This window comes from Brachypodium distachyon, chromosome 1 (assembly GCF_000005505.3).
Source record: "Brachypodium distachyon strain Bd21 chromosome 1, Brachypodium_distachyon_v3.0, whole genome shotgun sequence".
NCBI lineage: Eukaryota > Viridiplantae > Streptophyta > Magnoliopsida > Poales > Poaceae > Brachypodium > Brachypodium distachyon.
The window spans coordinates 33,116,717-33,137,127 of record NC_016131.3 but is presented as its reverse complement, the minus strand read 5'-3'; the positions used below and the strand labels follow the sequence as shown (position 1 = coordinate 33,137,127).

The following is a 20,411-nucleotide window of genomic DNA, read 5'->3' as shown; positions in this document are numbered from 1 at the left end:
TATTCTCCCTGGTTCCAGCACGTTATCAAACCAGCTGTTAATTTTGGCAGCCTTTAACGAGCTGCCAATAAAAAAATTAAACTGTACCCATTATTTTGGACTTCTCTTGAGCGATTGGCAATCGGCCGTAAGACCCTGGTCGACACATGTTTTGTGCTTTTAAGTAGGGTTTTAATCGGGCTATCCACAAAGCCCGGCCATCTCTTCTACTAAAAAGTGTGACCCCGGAAGAGCGCGCACCGGCTGCATGATTGCATCTCTTCTATTAAAAAGGTGTGATCCTAGGAGAACACGCACGGGCAGCCCGCTTGCATCTCTTTTATTAAGAAGTTTGAATCCAGTAAAGCGGGCACGTGCACGAAGATATGCCCTAACCCAAAAAAAGAAATTAGCTTCCAAAACAGGAAAGTCGGATCGTAAGCATGTTGCTTGGTAACGGACATATGTAAGACCCTCCATGAAACATGTTTGGTGTTTTCAAGTATCCGGGGCTACAGGTGGGTTTCCATGAAGCCTGAATGGGCTGCCCGCTGGCTTCTACTGCCTGAAGAGGTGGTGATGAAACTAGAGGAAAAAAAAATATTGTTTTAGCTTATTGTTTGTGGTGCACTCTTCCGCTAGTAAACTATACCGGGTGAACCTTTTTCGAAGAAATAGAAATGCATGTAGATATGTAGGATGTATTTTTTTTTTACGAAATGCAGTAGTGCTGCTTTCATATGTTAAGAGGAAAAAAAAATTATTTACAACCGATACATGGGGAAGAAGAGAGAGCAGCCACACTCAGCACTTGTCTTGAGTGTTTCTGGTATGCAGGATGATATCCTGATGCAATTTATGCAAGTGACATACAGTTCGCAAGGCCTATACCATAAGAAGGTATTTACATTTTTATAACTAATGAGTTAAAAATTGTTAGAAAGTGCAAATAGAATTATAAAAGAAGATGACCATTCAATAGCCATGGACATCCAGAAGACTTAGCTACTGTAGCTTTTTTTCTTTGTTTCAAAAAAAGATATAGTAGCGAGGGGTTCAAACCATAGCTACCTAGCTACCAACGCCATGGTACATATAAGAAGGCTGAGAGCAGGCATCTGAACAGTAGGAAATTATGGATGCTTCCAAAACCTTGGACGAAGGAAAGAAACCAAGCAAACTAAACATCACTCTCCATATGGCCGGTATCGTAATACTCCTCTGCAATAGGATTTTCTACAAAAAATATTGTATTTGAATTCTAATGATTACTTCCCCATTACAACAAATAATCGTGTCGTCTAAAGATTGGAGCATGGCATAGTATTTTGACAACAAGATTAACATAGCATGGCGTCTTTTTCTTAGGTAAGTAAACCTACTGCAATAATATATTGAATAAATAAATGGCGAAATTTATTTACAGATGGAGGGAAGTAAAGAACTATCTAAATGCTATCTAAATAGCATGGCATCCCCATTCGTAAGAAAGACGCGGAGCATTAAGCAAATCTAACGGTATCATGGCAGCAGTGTATGACAGGTGATGACCCACAATTGTAGTTGATTGTTTGTACACGTTTTTTAACAAGTATAAGAGTCAGCAACAACGAAGGTGGTTGATATCATTGCCAGACAGCAAACATCATATATGTAATCATGAAACTTAAATTACCTTCACACTTAGCCAAATCCTACATGAAAGCTTGCTATTCTCATGAATATCTAAGTAATCGTTACAGGACATGCTCGTTGATAAGATTTAGGACCCCTTTGATTCAAAGGAATTTCATAAGAAATTTGGAGGGTTCTATTTCTAAGAAAAATTTCCTTTATAGCTCGTATGATTTTCAGGATTTGAAACCATAGGAATATTTCCTATGGACTAGTTTGCATGCACTTCCAAAGGAAAATTTCCGTGAGGGCTAACATCATGGAAAATTTCATTTGTCTATATGACAACAATGAGTAGCACATAATCCTTTAAGCAAATCCTGCATTTTTCCTGTGGTGCAATCAAACAACTTCTACTACACATTCCTGTATTTTGAATTTCCATAGGATTCACATGCCATGACATTCAAATCCTATGTTTTTCCTATGCCTATGTTTTTGAAATCCTGCGAATCAAAGAGGGCCTTAACATGACTTACTGTGATTTGATATTATAAGATAGATCTAAACATTTACTTGTGGGGGCAAACTTTTTTTAGGGAGACAGTAGATCAATGATCTACTGCAAATATATTAATAAAATGATAAGTAATATTTACAGAGCTGATAACAAATGATTATCAGGCAGGCCTATGTAAAATTATTAATCCAGCTGCTAAACTGGTGATGCTTATTTCTCCTAGCCCGATGAAAGACAAGATCTAGTTCTTCTTTAAAGATTTGCCAACATCTAAGAAGAGAAGGCTTGATATTATTGAAGATGCAGTCATTTCGCAGTTTCACACTCTCCAAATACTCCAACAAACAAGGGATGTAATCTCCATATGAAATGGCACATTGGGCTGATTCTTCAGGGCAGTGATGGGGCAAACGTTTATGACCCCTTATCAATTCTATGCAAGTTAATGAGAGTTGACAATGTAGAAAAAATAAATCCAGGTATCAAAATAAGGCCAAATGTCTTTTGTATTTTTATCTTCCACTTCCACCACAATGGATACAAGAATTGCATGATCTATCGGCGCAAAGAAAAAGAACTGCATGATCTAGGAAGATAATATTGAACTTCAAAAATAAAATCAACAAGTTCATCATGCTATAATAAAAAAAAAATTGGGAGGTAGTCATGCAAAGAAAAGTAAAGTAAGGATATAATATACTAAGGTACCTTCCCCCAAGATTGAAACAAGCCAGGAGGGTGTCATATACCACTTTTTAATCGTCTCCCTTGGATGGTGATGGTAAATATTGGACGAAGTCATCAAGTCTTCTAAAACAATTCACTTTTTAGAGACTCGGTCATATTTTATGTGAAGGATTGCTACCTCTTATAGGTGGTAGGTCAGTCACTAACCTGGTGTCAGTGGTGGCATCTACACCACTAAAGGGTCGCCTCCTATAGAAAAGGAGGTGTATGCATGCAAATAATCTCCCACATCATGCTGACCTCAAACACATTAGTTTCTAAATTAAAAAAAAGTCAAAATGGTTCATCTCTTGACGGAATGACGGTTATCCAGTTTGGGACCTGTCTTCACAATCCAGTTAAGGTGGTGGTTGTACCCCTAGCGCTGGAGAGGCAATGGATCGGGCGCTCGTATCCCCCGGTGGATGCCTATCGCGCCCCATGATGCATACTATGACAAACGTTGGCACGTGAGCCATGTAGTTTGGCTGAATATCATTATTATGGTATGTAGAACAGTGGCCCTTGCAAATGCGAGGGCATCTGTAAAATTGACAAAGAAATAAATTAATTAATTCATAGACATATGTTAGCCCACGTACCATCTATAAATTTTCTAAAGACACAAAGAAAATAGTCATCGCGTGTGGATAGGCTTTACAACCTCCATTACAAAATATAAGGCATATTTTATTTTATTTTACCAAGGTTTTGATCAAAAATTAGTCCACTAAGATATAATTTACATGACACATAATTGATAACATTGTATTCGTATCCGAAAGTACTTACAGCAGATTATTATGCTGGCTACTGACTAGAGGCCCACAACGTGGCTGACAAAACAACACATTTAACATTCCCTCTACTGTAATTACCTTTCTGAAGGGCAACCCCGAATATAGATCATATCAAGTGCCAGTTCCTCAAGATATATATATATCATTCAAATTGTTCATATAAAAGATCCTTTTTATCATATGAGAAGGCTATATTTATGCTTTCAGTTAACTCTTGGTGCTCTATGAAAATCGATGGATGCACTAAAAGTAAAAATCTCAGGTTTTGGCAAATAAATTATTCAAGGACAACCTTGTAGCAGACAGAACTGAACTTTGCTTTTGCAAAAGTTTATATGTCATATGTTATTGCAAGGGGAGTACAATTTTAAACACGTGTTACTAATGAGCATGCATTTCGTATAATTATAGGTCCTTTCACTCCCACAGATATTTAGGAAATCAAACTAATATGATAAACCAAGGATCCACTCAAAATATCACTAAAGAAATACTATATCTAGAAGGCCATTGCCTCTTTACCAGTTTACCGTGAAAAAATATTTACATGCATATATAGAGAGAGCAACTGCTGTCAAACTTACATGGATAATCATGTAAACCAAGAATTGCATGGCAATTGAAATGATGCACGTGTTTGCTCTCAGCGAAAGTTGTCAGAGGGAATCCATGACAGAAACACTAAAAATGATAGAAGATAAAAAATGTATGTAACATCTTATCTCCGGCAAATCCTGATAGAATCTTTGTCTTCATGACTTCAACACCAGTTCTGCTTGATAAAGTGTTCCATAGACACATTGATTAAGTTGCAATTATAAATAAGAAAGAAACACAAAGGGCAAAACATAACTTCAGAAAGTAGGATCATCGCTAAGAGAAGCTCACAATTTCCAAATGGGCATCATATATGAACAATGATCACCGAGAGCCCAAATGCAAAGCAGATTGACCGCTGCATGAATAAACTTCTAAGAGCAGTTCTGCCCAAAGCCAGCAAGATATTTGACTAGGTTGGTAACATAGATGCAATACTGTTAGGGAAAAATAGTGAAAGAGTAAGATATTTGACTAGGTTCTTGTCTTTCTAGCATATTAAATTGAGCATTCTTTGGCAATGTTCTTTGCTGATTCTAACACACTTTTTTAGTTGGCATGTTTCTGTGTTACAAAGAACAGCAAACTAGAACTATGATATAACAAAAGGCAAAATGAATAAGTGACATCTTTCAGGCCACTGAAATATAATAATGCTTTTCAGGGACAGGAGGCAATAGGATGATGCGTGGCCATGATTTCTAGAAGAAGAAGAAAAAGGTACCAACATGTACAAAGGTAACATGCATGCATTGTCCGAAGAAAAAATAATACAGTTAGCACGCTTGATCGAGCTTCAACTAACAGAAGATGCGATACAATACAGAAGAGCATTAACAATGGCATCTCATAACCATATAAAGAAGAGCCATGGATGCAATATAGGAGAGGAGCACGTATATCTTGAGCAAGAGGTACTGGATGTCTGGATCACCCAGGCAAGACCGGCAGCTCCCGCAAGGTGTCGAAGACATTGGGGGCATGGCATAGTTGGGAGGAGCCCCAGGCTCATGCGGAAGTGAGAACATCATCCGAGGAGACCGCAAGAAGGCAAGGCTGACTGGACGTCCATGGAGACAGGAGGATGCCATGCTTCGTACATCAAGAGTCGGATCTCTAGAGAGGTGAGGGATTTGATCATTTGCCCCACCTTACTTTGCATTTTGATGTTGCCCCACCCTATATCACTTACATGCGGGGTATGAGGCCACTTGTAAGTGAAACAATATAGGGCAAATTATCAAAGTTTCTCCAACTTTCATGTTAAAAGGTTAATGTCAATACCTATCGATCAAGATTAACTGATCCATCAAATTAAAGATCAAACGAAGCTCAGATTTATTTTTGTTTTTTTATGAAATTTTCTAGGATATCTCTTTTTTTTCTTGTTAATCGGTTGCAGTAGATAATCAACAGATCCTTCCTAACCATAAATTGGTGGAAATTTATAGACATATAAAAATTTAGATCGGATTTGAGGGGGTTAGGATAGTCAATTGCATCTCTAAAGAGCTCCGTCACTGAAAACTGAAGACGAAAACCATGGAGTTTACCTGATTTGAGTGAAGCTTCTTGCCTCTTTAAATAAATGAATTAGGAACAACCTGTACAAACCAGTTTCACAAACATTGGTTAAATGATATGGTAAACATTAAAACCATGACATTTACTTGATTCGAGTGAATCGTCTTTCCCAATATCTATACAGATTCTAACTTCATTGGAGCAACCTGTAGTTAGAAGAGATTATACGGTATTAAAGAAAGTGTAATAATGAACAACCCTATTAAGGAATAATATCATCAGTTCTTACACAAAAATGCTAAGTTGCAAGTCTTACCTATCAAGAGGATTGACAATACCACGCATCTGTTTTTGATTTCTTCGTACATGACTTATCAGTTTCAGGGAAAAAGGGAAGGATGAACATTGAGGGTTATGTTTATCATGAATTTTAGTATTGGTTCAGCTGTTCAGCACCGTGTACAAAAATAAAATACTATTACAAATTAAGCACACTAATGCAGATTACAGAAGAAAAAAAAGAAGCAAACCTTGTTTTGTGGTAAGATCATATCCTTGCTTGTCTGCAGCCATGCCTCTCTTCTCTTCTTCCTCCTGTCCTCGTTGCAGCAGCTAGATCTGGAGCACCGCGAGGTAAGGAGGCGATAGATGGGACGCAGGGAGGGCGTGGCAAACTGACGAGAGAGGGAGGGAACGCGAGGACGTGGGAAACTGGAGAGAGAGAGAGAGAGAGATTTCAATAAACTCACGGTGGTAGGCAGCAGCACCATGGCAGCTGTACAGAACGGAGGTGGAAAAACCAAGTGATCTAGGTATTTCCCTGTGCGAGATCGGACGTCTACGCAGACGCAGCCTTGCGGTGCGGGGGCGCCGGCCGCCGGGGCCCGAGGGGCTCGTTCCATTCGATTATATCACAACCCTTGATTTTAGTGTCAGAGATCAAATTGCTACGCATGCCACCAAGTATATCCAAATACAAATATATTATTAGTAACTAATAAGATAATTACTCGGCAAAAGATTATATCACAACCAGGAGTAGTGGTTAGATTTTTGTCTCGGCAAAAGATGCCTACTGATCTGCAATCAAACGAGTAATGAGAATGTACCGACAAATACACACATGCGTACAAGAAGAATGCAGATAGTTGGACCACAACCACCGATTAATAGAAAAGCCCCGGTCAAAAACTTGTATGTCTTCTCGTTGCTCGAGAATTTTTTTTTTTTTGACTGATCGTTGCTCGAGAATTCGAGCACAAGCAACGCCGCTGCTGCAAACACCAAAGATGCAAACAACGGAGATATCATCCCACGTCACGGAATACGAACCTTGGAGCAAGAACATCATCGTCTTGCCAAAAGACGTTTGTGAGCCGCAACAACCACCAACTCCGAGCTGGATCTGCAACGGCTTCTTTCAAAGGCCGGCGGCAAGAACCACAAAGGGAAATCCGCTAGGCAGATCTGGGCATGCGCGCACCTCACCTCCCAACCGTAGATGACCAGACACCTCTCCAACGGGCCACAAAACCACCATAGTCCCAACCACCGACCTCCGATCGTGAGCCTTCTAGGCCCGGGCAAGACGTCGGATCAAACCCACTACAGAAGTCGAACCTCACAAGCTCCTCGGCAACCGTGTCTAGACAATCGCTATCGCCGGCACCTCTGCCATGGGCAACGTGGAGGACACCTAAACACACCAGATAAGCGGGCCTCGCCCGGGCCCGGCCCTCTCAAGCTCGACTATATAGGGGCTAGGCCGGGCTGGCTCCAAAATGCGTCCTCCCGGCCCAGGCTCGGTACAGAGCCCGGTCGGGCCGGCCCATTAAGCCCGCGGCCCCACCGAAGCCTGTGTCAGCACATGGGTCAGATCAGTGAAAAAATGAGAAAAAAAAGTTGGTGTGGGCCAGATTAGAGAGAAAAATGGAAAAAAAATGGTTGGGCTGGGCCAAAACAAGAAAAAATGATGGGCTAAAAGAGAAAAAAATGGTGGGTTGATCCAGAATTGAGAAGATTAATGTGTCAAACGTGTTAATCCTAAAAAAATAATATAAACGAGTCTTGCTGGGCCGGCACGAGGGTCTGAGGATGAAGCCCATGCGTAGCATAGGCAGGGCCTCAGGCCGGGCCAAGTCGATTAGTTTTTTGCCGGGCTCGGCACACTCGGACCAAGCACGCTGGCCCGGCTTTTTGAAAAAAACACGTCCGATGGCCATCTATAGTTAGAACTATGCAAGAGGGACGAACCCCCGGTGTGCCATAGCTCTGAGGCCACCGGAGTCGAGCAGACCGGCAGCGTGTCGGGAGGAACAAAAACACGCCGCTGTTCAGAGAGTGCGGAACTGCCCCTGCATGCGTGGGAAACATATGCCTACTGGCAAGGGTGGGCATAAAAACCAAGAACCGGAACCAAAAGAGCCGAAACTGAAAAACCTTTTAAAAAGTCGGTTTGGATTCTGAAGAACCGAAATTTCTCCGGTCAGTTCGGTCGCTGTGCTCGGTTAACCGAAGGAAACCGAACTAACCTTTTCTTTTTTTGAGAGGAAGGAAACCGAACTAACCGAGTAATACTTAATAACGCCCAACAAAATCCAGCCCAGCCCATGTAGTAACACCCTTCTGGCCTGCTGTAAGGCCCAAGGCCCGTGACTCCCCGATGAAATCCCTCGAGGCCACTCCAGCAGTCCAGCGCAAGCGCAATCGATCGATTCCCAATCCGCAGGGACCCAACAACACACGCGCGACCCCTGACGACGGATGCAACGCCAACCCTAGCCGCGATCTCTCGCCGGGCTACAGTGGCGCAATCTTCTGTCCCTCCTCCGCCTCGTCTTCTCCATCGACGAAAGAAACCAGGCGAACGGCGACCTTCGACCAAGCGACGAGCTGCTATGTTTTCGTGTCTTCTCGGTCACTTCGGTTCAGAACCGAGAACCGAACTGAAATTCCCGAAATCTCGGTCCTCTGTTTTCTACGATGAATTTCGGTTCTATTTTTGAAGAACCGAACTTTGGTTAAACACCGAACAACCGAACCAAAGTTTCGGTTGTAACCGAATGCCCAGCCTGACCTACTGGTTCCTAAGAAATAGATACGGAGTACCTTGTGTGCTGACTTCCTTTCCTCGAGCCGAAAAATGAGAATTTCAGTTTCAAAATTCAGCAGAAAGTTTCCACTGTCAGTAATCTGTAGATTAGCACGGTGGGCGCAGCAATTTTCAAACCACAAATACACATAATTCCAAAAACTGTAAGCTGAAGAGAAATTTCTAAACTGAAACGCACAGTGATGTATTGCAAGAGCAAACAACCGAGAAATTTTCCATTCAAGTTCTCCTAAATAAGCTACCATGCCATTTGAAACTGTACATGAAATCCCTAACCAAAGCTAGCTAGGCACTTACCAAAATCCTACAACTTTTACTTTCCCCCTCCCTTGTCATCTCCCTCCATTTCTTGTAGCTGCGCCACTGAATCCATGCTCATGTTATCCTTGCTGACTACCAGGCTTGATGAGAGGCTGCTGCGACGTTTTTGCCCACTCCTCCGGTGGGCTCTTCACCTCCTTGAGGAAGGCCACCACCTCCTTCATTGTTGGCCGCTCTGCTGGGGCAGGGTTCACACAGAAGATGGCGATGCCCAGGGTTTGCAGCATCTCCTGGACCAGCTGGTCTGGCATGCCCCGAAGCTTGGGGTCAAGGATGTTCACCGCCGGCTCGTAGCTCCCCATCTTCTTCTTCGCCCACTCAACGATGTGGAGGCTGTCGCTGACCATCGGCTCGATGGCACTCCGCCCGCTCAGGATCTCTAGAAGCACCACGCCATAGCTGTACACATCGCTCTTCTCAGTGATGTTTGAGGTATAGCCATATTCTGAAATGTACAAAACAATGTCAAACCATAGTGTCCTGAAATGATCTATGGTTCATAGAACAAATTATAGTGTGCATTGCTACTTCAGCATAACTACTTAAAAAAAATCAACACAGTGATGTACTCCGTACTAAGTATTGGAATCAACTGTATGAAGTCAACATGCTTCGGTAGAGAAGGATGCTTCATGCTTGTGATGTGAGAAACTAGCAGCAATATTACTATGTAAGAACAATGTCAGTCAATACTTATATTCAGACAAATCAGTCTCACTTACGCGTACAAGCAATCTACGCTGTCATGGACGAAGAACCATGTTAAGATACTAGAAGCAACGAAAGGTCAAAGATTCTTGCCTAGGTAACAGCATTACCCACATAACCATTGAACTGCGCAATTAACTGATGTTGCTGGTCTTATACACTACATGTCTAGCTAGATGCTGAAGAAATTATATAGCAGTAATGTAATTTTGTAGGAATCACTTGCCTGGAGCAATGTATCCATAAGAGCCAGCAATGCGTGACATGGCGTGATGATAATTGGGGGAATTCATCAGCTTGGCCAGCCCAAAGTCAGCCAAGTAGGCCTCATACTTTGAATCGAGCAGTATGTTGTTGCACTTGACATCCCGGTGGAGTATCGCTGGGACACAGTCATGGTGCAGATAGGACAGCCCCTGCGCTGCACCAACGGCGATCTTGTACCGTGTATCCCAGTCCAGGTTCCTGTTTTCCTTCAGGAGCTCCTGCAGATTGCCATTAGGGACATAGTTGTAGAGCAAGAGCTTGACAGACTTGTTTGAGCAGTAACCAAGCAGTTTGACAATGTTCCGGTGTCTGATGTGACCCAATATCTGAATCTCAGCAGCGAAAGCATCAATCGGCTCTTCCTTTGTTGTCTTCCAGAGCTTCTTCACCGCAATGATATCCCCATTTGGCATTTCAGCTCTGTAGACAACTCCTGAGCAACCTTTACCGATCACGTTCTCATCTCTCAGGCATTCCAAGATGTTATCAACACAAAAGTTCAGCTTCTGGAATGGAGTAAACGTCCAAGGGTATGAGAAGTCATTACCACCCACAGCCGACAGGCTCATTGCCTTCTCACCCTCAAGCCTCCTGCTCCTATTGATCAGGATCCAAACCACAACAAGCAACAGGGTGATGGAGCCTAGGATGGCGCAGACGAGGATCACAGTCCTGACAGTCTTCATTGTGGTCCTGCGTACCGTGTCCGATGCACAAATGTGCCCATCAAAGGACTCGCACAGGTTGGGGTTGTTGATGTAGGAATTTGAAGACAATGTCTTGAAGAAGGGCGTCACCGGGATCGCACCAGAGAAGTTGTTGTACGAAATGTTGAGGGACGTCAGGCTGGTGAGCGTGCCGAGCACTGAGATGCTGCCATAGAGGCCATTACTCGAGATGTCGAGTGACTGCAACTGCGTCAAGCCGGACATCTCCTCCGGCAGCTCACCGACAAACCTGTTCCCACTCAGGTCCAGGCTAATGCCCAGGCTTGACAATGCACCAATCTCTGGTGGTATCGGGCCAGAGAAGATGTTGCTGCTCAAGTCCAGCATGGTCAGCTTCTGCAGGTTCTGAATCGACTTGGGCAACGGTCCGGAAAGCATGTTTCTGCTGAGGATGAGCTTGTTGAGGTAGCTGAAGTTGCCAAAGCTCGCCGGTATCTCCCCGGTAAGGTTGTTCATGCTGAGGTCGAGCTGCTCCAGGTTCATGAGCGCGCCGAACTGCGGCGGCACGGCCCCCGTGAAGCTGTTGTTGTGCACATCGAGCAGCTCCAGCACCGTGATGTTGGCGAGCTCGGCAGGCAGCGGCCCGGTGAACCTGTTGGAGTAGAGGTCCAGGAACACCAGGTTCTGCAGCTTGCCAATCTCCCTGGGGATCTCGCCAGCGAGCTGGTTCTCGCCGAGCCGGAGCCGGACCAACGACACGCAGTCGGCGACGCTCCGAGGAAGCGGCCCCGACAGCGCGTTGCCGAGCAGGAGCAGCTTGCTGAGCTTCTGGAGCCCGAAGACCTCATCGGGGATGCCGCCGGTGAGCCTGTTCCTGGACAGGTCCAGCGCGTAGAGCTCAGTGCAGTCGCCCAGAGACGGCGGGATCGAGCCGGTCAGCGCGTTGCCCCAGAGGAACAGCACCTGCAGCGCCTTGAGCTCCCCGAGCTGCGGCGGGATCGCTCCCGAGAGGCCGTTCTTGTCGAGCTGCAGCGCGGTGAGGCTGCTGCAGTTACTGAGCTCCGCCGGGACGCGCCCCGTGAGCTGGTTGTCCGAAAGGTGGAGCTGCTCGAGCGCGCCGAGACGCCCCAGCGCGCCGGGCACCTGGCCCGAGAGCCGGTTTCCCGACAGGTCGAGCACCACCAACGCCGAGCAGTTGGATAGCTCAGGCGGGATGCTCCCGGAGAGCGCGTTGCCCCAGAGGAGAAGGCTGGTGAGCTTCTGCAGCCTCCCGAGCTCCGGCGGTATGGGGCCAGAGAGTTTGTTCATATGTAGGTAGAGGTTCCGCAGCTCGACGCACCCCCCGAGCGAGGCCGGCACGGGGCCGGAGAGCGCGGTGTCGTACAACGCGAGCGTCTGGAGGTTGACGAGGCTGCCGAGCTCGTCCGGGATGGCGCCGGAGAGACCCGTGGCGGCGCCGCCGAAGACGGTGAGGTTGGCGAGCGCGCCGAGGGACGGCGGGATGGGGCCCGAGAGTCCCGGGTTGCCGCCGAGGCGGAGCTGCTGGAGCGCGGTGAGCGCGCCCAGGGACGGCGGGATGGTGCCGTTGAAGAGGTTGTCCTGGACGCAGAGCACCTCGAGGGCGGAGAGGTTGGCGAGGGACCGCGGGATGGTGCCCGTGAAGCGGTTGGAGTTGAGGAAGAGGTACTGGAGCGCCGACAGGGCGCCGAGCTCGCCGGGTACGGCGCCGTAGAGCGCGTTGGAGGAGAGGTCCAGGACGCGGAGCGAGGAGAGGGAGGACCCGTAGGAGGGAGGGATGGTGCCCGAGATGTTGCAGGCGGAGAGGTTGAGCAGCTGGAGGGAGGAGAGCGAGGCGAGAGGAGGAGGGAGCGAGGAGAGGTTGAGGAAGGTGTTGGGCAGCGAGAGGGACACCACCCGGCTCTGCGGCGAGCAGGTGATCCCCTGCCACGAGCACGGGGTTGCTGAGGAAGGGTCCCATGACGGCAGCACCGGCGACGGCGCCGCCGGGAGCAGCGACAGCAGCGCCTTCCCGTCCGGGGACAGCGCCGCCGCCGCCGGCAGACACACCAGCGAAAGCACCGCCACCACGGCCGCGGCGGCGGACAAGAGCCGGGCGCGCCGGTGCGCCATTCTTCCTCCGGCGATCAGGGATTAAAAGTAAAACCACCCGAAACGAGAAAGGAGAAAAAAAAGAAAAAACGAACGCTTTCCCCCCTTATCAGCAGCGGCGGCACGGCGACCTCACGGCCGACATGGGATCGATCGAGAGGGCCTCTTTGCTTTGCTTGCTAGACGGGCATGTGGGAGTGGAGTGCGAAGAGGCAGTGAGGTGGCAGAGGAGCTTTGCTTGCAGCCGGAGTTGCTTGAGCCGTACCCAAGACGCGCAAGGAGGAGGAGGCCGGGAGCGGAGACGCTGCGCTCTCTACCCAAGTCTTCGGTTATGTGTGGTCTGTGCTCATGTTTCGGTTGCTTAAACCCTTGAATCGGGGGTTAGTAGTAAAACCTCGCTTGTCCTGGTCTTATCTGCGGTTCTCGGGAGCGGCGGAGTATTTAATGGTGGCTATGCTATGAGAGGTCTTCTCGAGTAGGTCGGGAGCTAGCAATGTCCCTGTTGCTCAGTGAGCGAGCACACTTGTTTATTTGCAAGTTTGGTGCCTTGTTGCTTTGCCTCTAGTGTTTCTCTTTTTTCGAAAAAAAATCAAAATAAACCTCTACTCCTCCGGTCTTCCTCGTGCAATATTTTCTTCGTAACGGATCGAAAGCTTCTAAGTCTCTTTTATCTACAAAGAGTGGATGAAAAATATAAAAATAGAATATTTTTCTTTGGTGGTACTGTTAATTTATTTGATTAAAACAAACATAGGAAAAGAGAAATAAAAAAACTGTGATCTCAATTTCAAAGAAAAAACACAAAGCTTCTACGATTTACCTAGACTGTCTTTTTTTATTCCTTTACACGAAACACACACACAAAAAAGTGTCCTGTGGAGTAATAATTTCATTTTTGCATATGTTTTTACTTAGTTGGACCATGTTCATTAAGATTATTGCATTTTTTTAGTTCTTACGATCCAAACATCCAAATGTACAAATTTTAAGTGTGATTTGAGTGCTCAGTTTGCACATGAAATTTCGGTCTTGGTCTTGTGTTTTTTGTATTTCTGGTTTTTAGAATCCTACGAATTAAAGAGGTCATTAATTAACCGACTCCCGTGTCGCTGGAAGGGACGATCGGGAGAGCAAGGCCCCTTTGATGAATGCATCATTCCTTACAGTTGTTCTTTAGTGTGTGATAAATGTTAAAAACATAACCTCCAAAATGGTGACTGGAACAATGGTATTCCTCCGTTTGTAAATTTTTGTCGTTATTTTAGTACAAAATTAAACTAAAAAGTAACAAAAATTTATGAGCGGAGAAAGTACATGTCTACGATGAAAAACCTTGATTTGACCTTTATCGATCATATATTTGACAACAACAAACATGTTTGTGTCTTTTTGTTGAAGGTGTTGTCTGTGTTGTCTTCTGGCCTTTATTGGTTGGACCCAATCTTCCCTAAAAGAAATCTTTGTGCGCATTCGGCATCATTATGTGTGGGCTTATCTCTTTCTTGAACACATTGCATCGGAAAAAATAGGAGAGTTAGTCTTAGGTGTTTTGGTCTCATATTGTCATGGTTCGATCATTTCTTCCCATTCCGCGTGCTCTACTTGTAAGGCGATGTTCGGGTCTCTCCACCGGCTGCATCTTATTCAATAAAATTATAATCGTGCCATTCGAAATTCGCAGGCTGGAAAGTTTTAGCCCTCCTTTCGGAGAGGAAAATGCCGCCAAAGAATTATTTCTATTTGCGAAACCAACCTAAGCGAATCATGAAACGTGACACATGAAAATACAGTTTAAAGTGACAATTCGCATCGATGCAACTGGCAGCGAAGGAAAATCAGCTGGATCACCGAAGAGAAGAAAATAAATATTTCGGCGTTCGCAAATTCCTCCCGATTTCCTCAGGGCTGCCGCAGAAATACTCGCATTCCAGATATACCGTAGCTGCCGGTAGCTAGAAGATGTAAATAAATAAAGTAGCAGTGCTGCTGCCGGGACAAGCATGTGGGAGCCGCGCAAGTGACAAAAGCCTTGTGGGATTTCATCAAGCTCGCGCCAACCTAGGACTAGGATCAGCCACGCCACGTGACACAGCGCCGCGCGGTCTTGTCTCGTCGAGTCGTCGTGTCCCAAGAGCCAGAGGCCCATTCCGCCGGCGAGACTCCTTTCCTGCTGTGCTTAATTTTAATGAAAGCTTTTTTGTCATGACCAAATGTCCTTTCAGTCAAGAATGCGGTTGCTTGATTGTCACGAGTTATTATTGGCAATCCATCCTTGGTCGCACAAAACATGAAGTGGGATTAGTGCTGGAGTATATCCCTTTTTTAGGAGTAGTGGTCAGTGCATGATTTATTTTCAGTGGCTGCTCTGCTAGAATAGATCCGGAAAATTGGGGTCTTATCTCAAGCAGCATACAACTAGTGTTCCGTGCTAGTAGCGTGTACAAATGCACAAAAGCCATTGATTTCAAGTAAAGTAGCAGTACTCCATATTTTATACTAGCACTAACCAAAGAACGATTTCACTTGGTAGCTTGGTACTCAAATTTCCACACAAAAAATGAGTATAGGTCCACTTTAGGACGCAGGATTGTAAAGACGTGAAAATAGAAGGGAAAAAACAGGGGTCTTACGTGAATGCTCGGTTGGTTTTGTGTGGTGGAACTTGCCCATCCAAATTCAATTCTAAGTCATATGGTTGGCATGACTACTTGCATCCGTCCGACTCAATCTCTCGGATGTTCTCATAAGCAGGGCCGAAATCAGCATTAATTCTTGATGATTAGGGATAGAGTGTTTTATAATGGTTAGTGTGTGTGCGTCGGTGTAAGCGCCTGCGTATGTACCGTGTTATTCTTTAAAGGATTCTTTCATTCAAACATAATAAAAATAGAATGAACGAACAGATATATATATTCATCGCATGTTTGGGAGCAAAAATATTAAAGACAATAGTACTTGAACATGAGAATAGATATATGAATGTGACTTGTTCAATTCTTGGTAGAAAACAAAACGTTCGTCCGTGCAAGACAGAGTTGAACTTTTCCGGGGTGGCCGAAACTTGTGCAAAATTTCTCAGCTCAAACAGGATTCTCGTACGGCCGGGCTGTAATGTGATGGTAAAATAAGTTCATATTTACCTTTTTTTTCCTTATATTGGCATTTATTTTTAGTTGAACAAAAATACTCCCGAAACTAACTATTGGGCCCTCAATTATTATTATTTTTTACGGGACAACCCTCAATTAAATGGGTCAAAATAACAAGAAAATGCCCGTTCATTCAACCAATGACTTGATACGAAGAGTATTCTCCCGTTCTGTAAACTAGCTCATATTTTTTTTGTCATTTATTCTCTAATATAGCGTATTTTTCTCTTAGTTCCACACGCAGCCAATAACTATGCACATCCATTTAGTTTTAAACCAGTATGAATGGACAGACACAGTAAATAAGAATTGTTTCGGTCCAAGTGTACAAATTTATATAACTTTTTTACGAAACAAAGAGTGTATAATCTAAAAACAATAATTTAATGTTGATTATGCCCATTGCTAATCCCAACCGTTCAAATCCCTAAACACACTCCCCTAGCATCCATATTCACCCTCCAAACCCTAGGCTTTCGTCACCAACCTCTCCCAAAACCCAGGGACATTACGGCCAATTTACACCACCCCGGGTCTGGATTCCTTGGGAAGGGCAGAAATTTGATGATATTGGGAGCTAAGCAAGCAAGTCTCATGGGGGAGTGTGTTTAAAGTAAAAGAGTGCTTAAATGTGTGATCAGAGAGAGGAGGGAGGCAAGCCAGCGCCCATTTCTAAGTTTTGGGATTCTTAAACGGTGCTTAAAATTTTAATTCCTCTCTCATGATCTGTCATTGGGTTGGTCTAAAGTGTCACATTAGGGCAGGGTGTGGTGTGGTGTCGTGCCTTTGTTTTTTGTTTACTGTACCTTTGCTTGTTTTAATATTTCTTTGTTCTTTCCCATTTTTACCATGGTGTGTGATTGTGTGTTGGGAGGATGAAAAGAGTTGAGGGGTTATAATTGTGCACAGGATACTAGGGAGGGTTAACAACTGTGGTGCTGGTTACGGGTGGGCTTTCCAAGGGGGTGGAGGTGGGTGGGTTTGGGGAGTTGGGTTAAAGAAAGATAATTGCAGCAATGTGTACTTACATGTTGCTGCCCTTGCGTTGAAATGTTAAGCTTCGCGTGAAACAAGTCATAATTACCGGAGAGAAAACTTGATTTCCAAAATAGGAGCACTAGTACTACGGAGTACTCCTTCCCAGTCTAGCTATACTCCGTGGAGTGGTGCTAATTAATCATAAAAAATCCAAAAATAAAATCAATCATAGGTTTAATGTCGACCAAGTGCCCAGCATTGGCTGAGAAATCAGTGGCTAAACGAAAACTTTGCTACGGATGAAAGAAACCTCAAATACTATATTGCCAACGTAATTATGCTTGAGCAGACGTAATAATCCTCATAAGATGGAGGACATCATGTGCTCTCAGGCAGGAGCATCGGTGAAAAATATGGTGGGTAAAAAAATACTGACCGAGCTCCAAATAAAAAGTATTTCTGCGCAGGGAGACCCGTGCGCCTGGCATCTGAGTTTATTTAAAAAGTGTGAAATGATATTTTTCTTTAATGTTGTTCTTATCCTTTCTTGACTGCACATCATCTCAGGGACGTACAGGATCAATGCTGGGTCGTCTGATTAATCGGCCGGATTCGTTAAGGGTCTACTCCATGTCTGTCAGAAAGTAATTCTCCATTTCAATGAAGAAGAAATTAGCATTATTCCACTATAACGTGAAGCATTGCAGTATGCCATTTGTCCCAAGTATCGTTGTTCGAAGATTGGTTTCAAATTAACTCCATGTCTGGGCTAGCTGCTGCGCCTGTCGGTGACCAAAACGTATCTCCTGGAACGGTCCAGGCGGGCAGAGCGTAAACATTGTGCCTAGTCGTACGGTGAGAAAAGGCCTTGGGAAATCCGGAGGCGCGCGTGAGGGGTGCGTGTGCCGCTGCCTGCAGCAGCTAGCCGGTCGGCGGCAGGCGGCAGCGAGAGCCACGGTATCTTTACTGCAAGTTACTATTACTGTGCTCTTGCAGTCTTGCTCAAGCAAAGAGGGACAGTACTACAGTAACCTCGCTCACCATCCCCCCATCGGCTTGACTCGGTGCTGCCTCCACGAGATTTGATGCAGAGTTTTTTCTTTTTAACCGGGACAGGGTTGTGTAGTTAACAAGAGTACTCCACAGGGTCAAACGATAAAAGTAACTGTTGTAGCCAATTAAGGCGGAGGCACACGGGATGATTCGTTCAGGATCATCTGAAGGTGAAGTTGAAAGCTCAAGCACGTATTGCTCCCTTCGTCACTAATATAACCATGCTGCAATTTACCTTCAACTTTAATGATTGTTTTTTTTTCTCAATACATGTATTTTTTCTGAAAATTAAAGTTTTATTACTCTCAGAGTTATATCAAGCGATACAATCAAAAAAAGTCACACCTTCGGCATTTGCATAGAAACACACACAGCCAGAGGCGGAGCTAAGGCTATAGTTATGGTGTCAGCTGACACCAACGAGTTGTTGTAATTTCTTTGTAAATAAAATAAAGCATATTATTCGTTCTAAGAAAATGGCATCAGTCCAACAAAGTTGATACTAGCGGTACTCCACATATCCGTCCCTGCACACAGCCACACAAGTACGAAATGTAACTCAACTATTACGACGAAAGAAAAATAACATTTATATGCATTCTTGACCAACGGACTAGACCACCAGCCATCGTGGTAAACATGCCACTGACCACTCATTCCAAATTTGCACGTCATTAAAGCCAATTGGTGATCCACTGGCTTAAGGAGAGTAGATCAAGTACGAAGCCAATAAGTACACGAATATAAGATCTGCATTATAAAATTTTGATCAAGATTTGCTATAATTCTTATGACACATAATTTATACCGTTAGATTCATCTTCAACAATGTTACTGATTGTTGTGACTTCGTATCTATAAAATGTATCAATAAAATAATTCTTATCAAAGCTAAATTGAAGGAGTATATATTTTTGTGGTGTCACAGAATTCATATCAACTAAAGTCTTATTCAAAAAAGGTTTCTAACGATAATAGTTTTTATGCCACGTAACCCACGTATTGTTGGTGCGATTGCTGATCAAAGTTAGATGTCAAATGCATGTATGTCCACTTTAAGGGAACGAAGGAAGTACTCCACACCGAATGTACAAGATTGCAACTGTACAAGTGGGTAGGCCCAAAAAAAGAAGGTTCAACTGGGGCAAGTTTGATTCAGGAATTTTTTGTATAAGGTCAAAAGAATTCAAGTATATTTTTAAAATATTAAAGTGAATTCTCTTAAAGTCTGTTTCACAGGTGGGACCTCCGGCCAGATACCATGTGGTTGATCTCCCTGCGACTGGTTGATCTCCTTCGATCTAGCCGAAGGAATTAGCAGCCTATGTGCGCATTCATCGTATTAGAGCCTGGCAGCAGCTTCTCTTCTATTTCCTTCGCTCAGCAAAAATATCATATCTGAAATCTTTTCGACCGGGTTCCATTATCAAGAGACAACGGAACAAGACTAGTCCACACCATCCACGTAGTCTTAGACATACTTGTTGCCATCGGCAATCAAGAACACACACCAAGTCTAGAAATTAAAGCAGCAAGCAAAATGCAAAGTGTAAAGTACAGCCAGAAGTTTCTTAGGACCAGCAGCTTCCAACTGCCTGGGTAACCAACAAAAATCTCGATCTATCATCAGCAAAGCCTTTTTCTGTCATCCGCCTTGAGCTTCAATATCTTCGTCCGCGTCAGGCTTGTCCAGCAGTCTTGGTGTGGACTCGCGGCTGAGCTGGATAGTGTGCTGTTTGTTCTAAACGACATGATCAATAGGATCGCCGACCTGCAAGCTAGCTATAGGCAGCACGAACGGCGCTAACAGTAGTTACGCAGCCCTAATAATCGCAAAAGAACAAGCATAATTAACTCCAGTCTCGTTATCTGTAATTAACAACTCCAATTTTTACTCCTCGATCGCATCCCGATAACAGTATACTGCTTTCATCACAGACATGGCAATCTTTTTCTCCAAGCTGGGAGAGCAAACCAATGCTCAATTTTATCTTTCCGCAACAGAATACAGAAAGGATTAGTCGAAGGTACTTGAGGCATCACCGAGAGCAAACCAAGAACATAACACGTTACAAATTACTCCCTCCGTCTTGTCGAAATATTATGTGTATCTAGACACTTTTTAGGAATAGATACATCCATTTTTGATAAATTTGAGACAAGAATTATGAAACGGAGAGAGCAGATAACAAGGATGCGTACCACTGCCAGTGGTACAATGTTTTACTTCCTCCGTTCATTGAAAGAGGTCATATTAACTTTCATTAAGATAAATTTTTATCACAA

At 44.4% G+C, this 20,411-nt stretch overlaps 1 protein-coding gene across 1 annotated transcript; it reads right to left on the bottom strand.

Moving 5' to 3' along the window:
* Positions 1-9,014: 9,014 nt before the first annotated feature.
* LOC100846260 (probable LRR receptor-like serine/threonine-protein kinase At1g34110) lies at positions 9,015-13,347 on the bottom strand. Its single transcript, XM_003560581.4, has 2 exons — positions 10,128-13,347; positions 9,015-9,638 (listed from the first exon to the last, which is right to left on the bottom strand). Exons 1-2 carry the CDS (start codon positions 12,964-12,966, stop codon positions 9,253-9,255), a joined length of 3,225 nt encoding a protein of 1,074 aa, XP_003560629.1. The 5' UTR covers positions 12,967-13,347; the 3' UTR covers positions 9,015-9,252.
* Between the last annotated feature and the right edge of the window lie 7,064 nt (positions 13,348-20,411).

Bases quoted from the DNA above. Each gene is read 5' to 3' on its own strand.
- LOC100846260 (XM_003560581.4), bottom strand. From the start codon at position 12,966: ATGGCGCACCGGCGCGCCCGGCTCTTGTCCGCCGCCGCGGCCGTGGTG. The intron at 9,639-10,127 runs GCAAGTGATTCC...TGTACATTTCAG, and splicing joins TTATGGATACATTGCTCCAG to AATATGGCTATACCTCAAAC.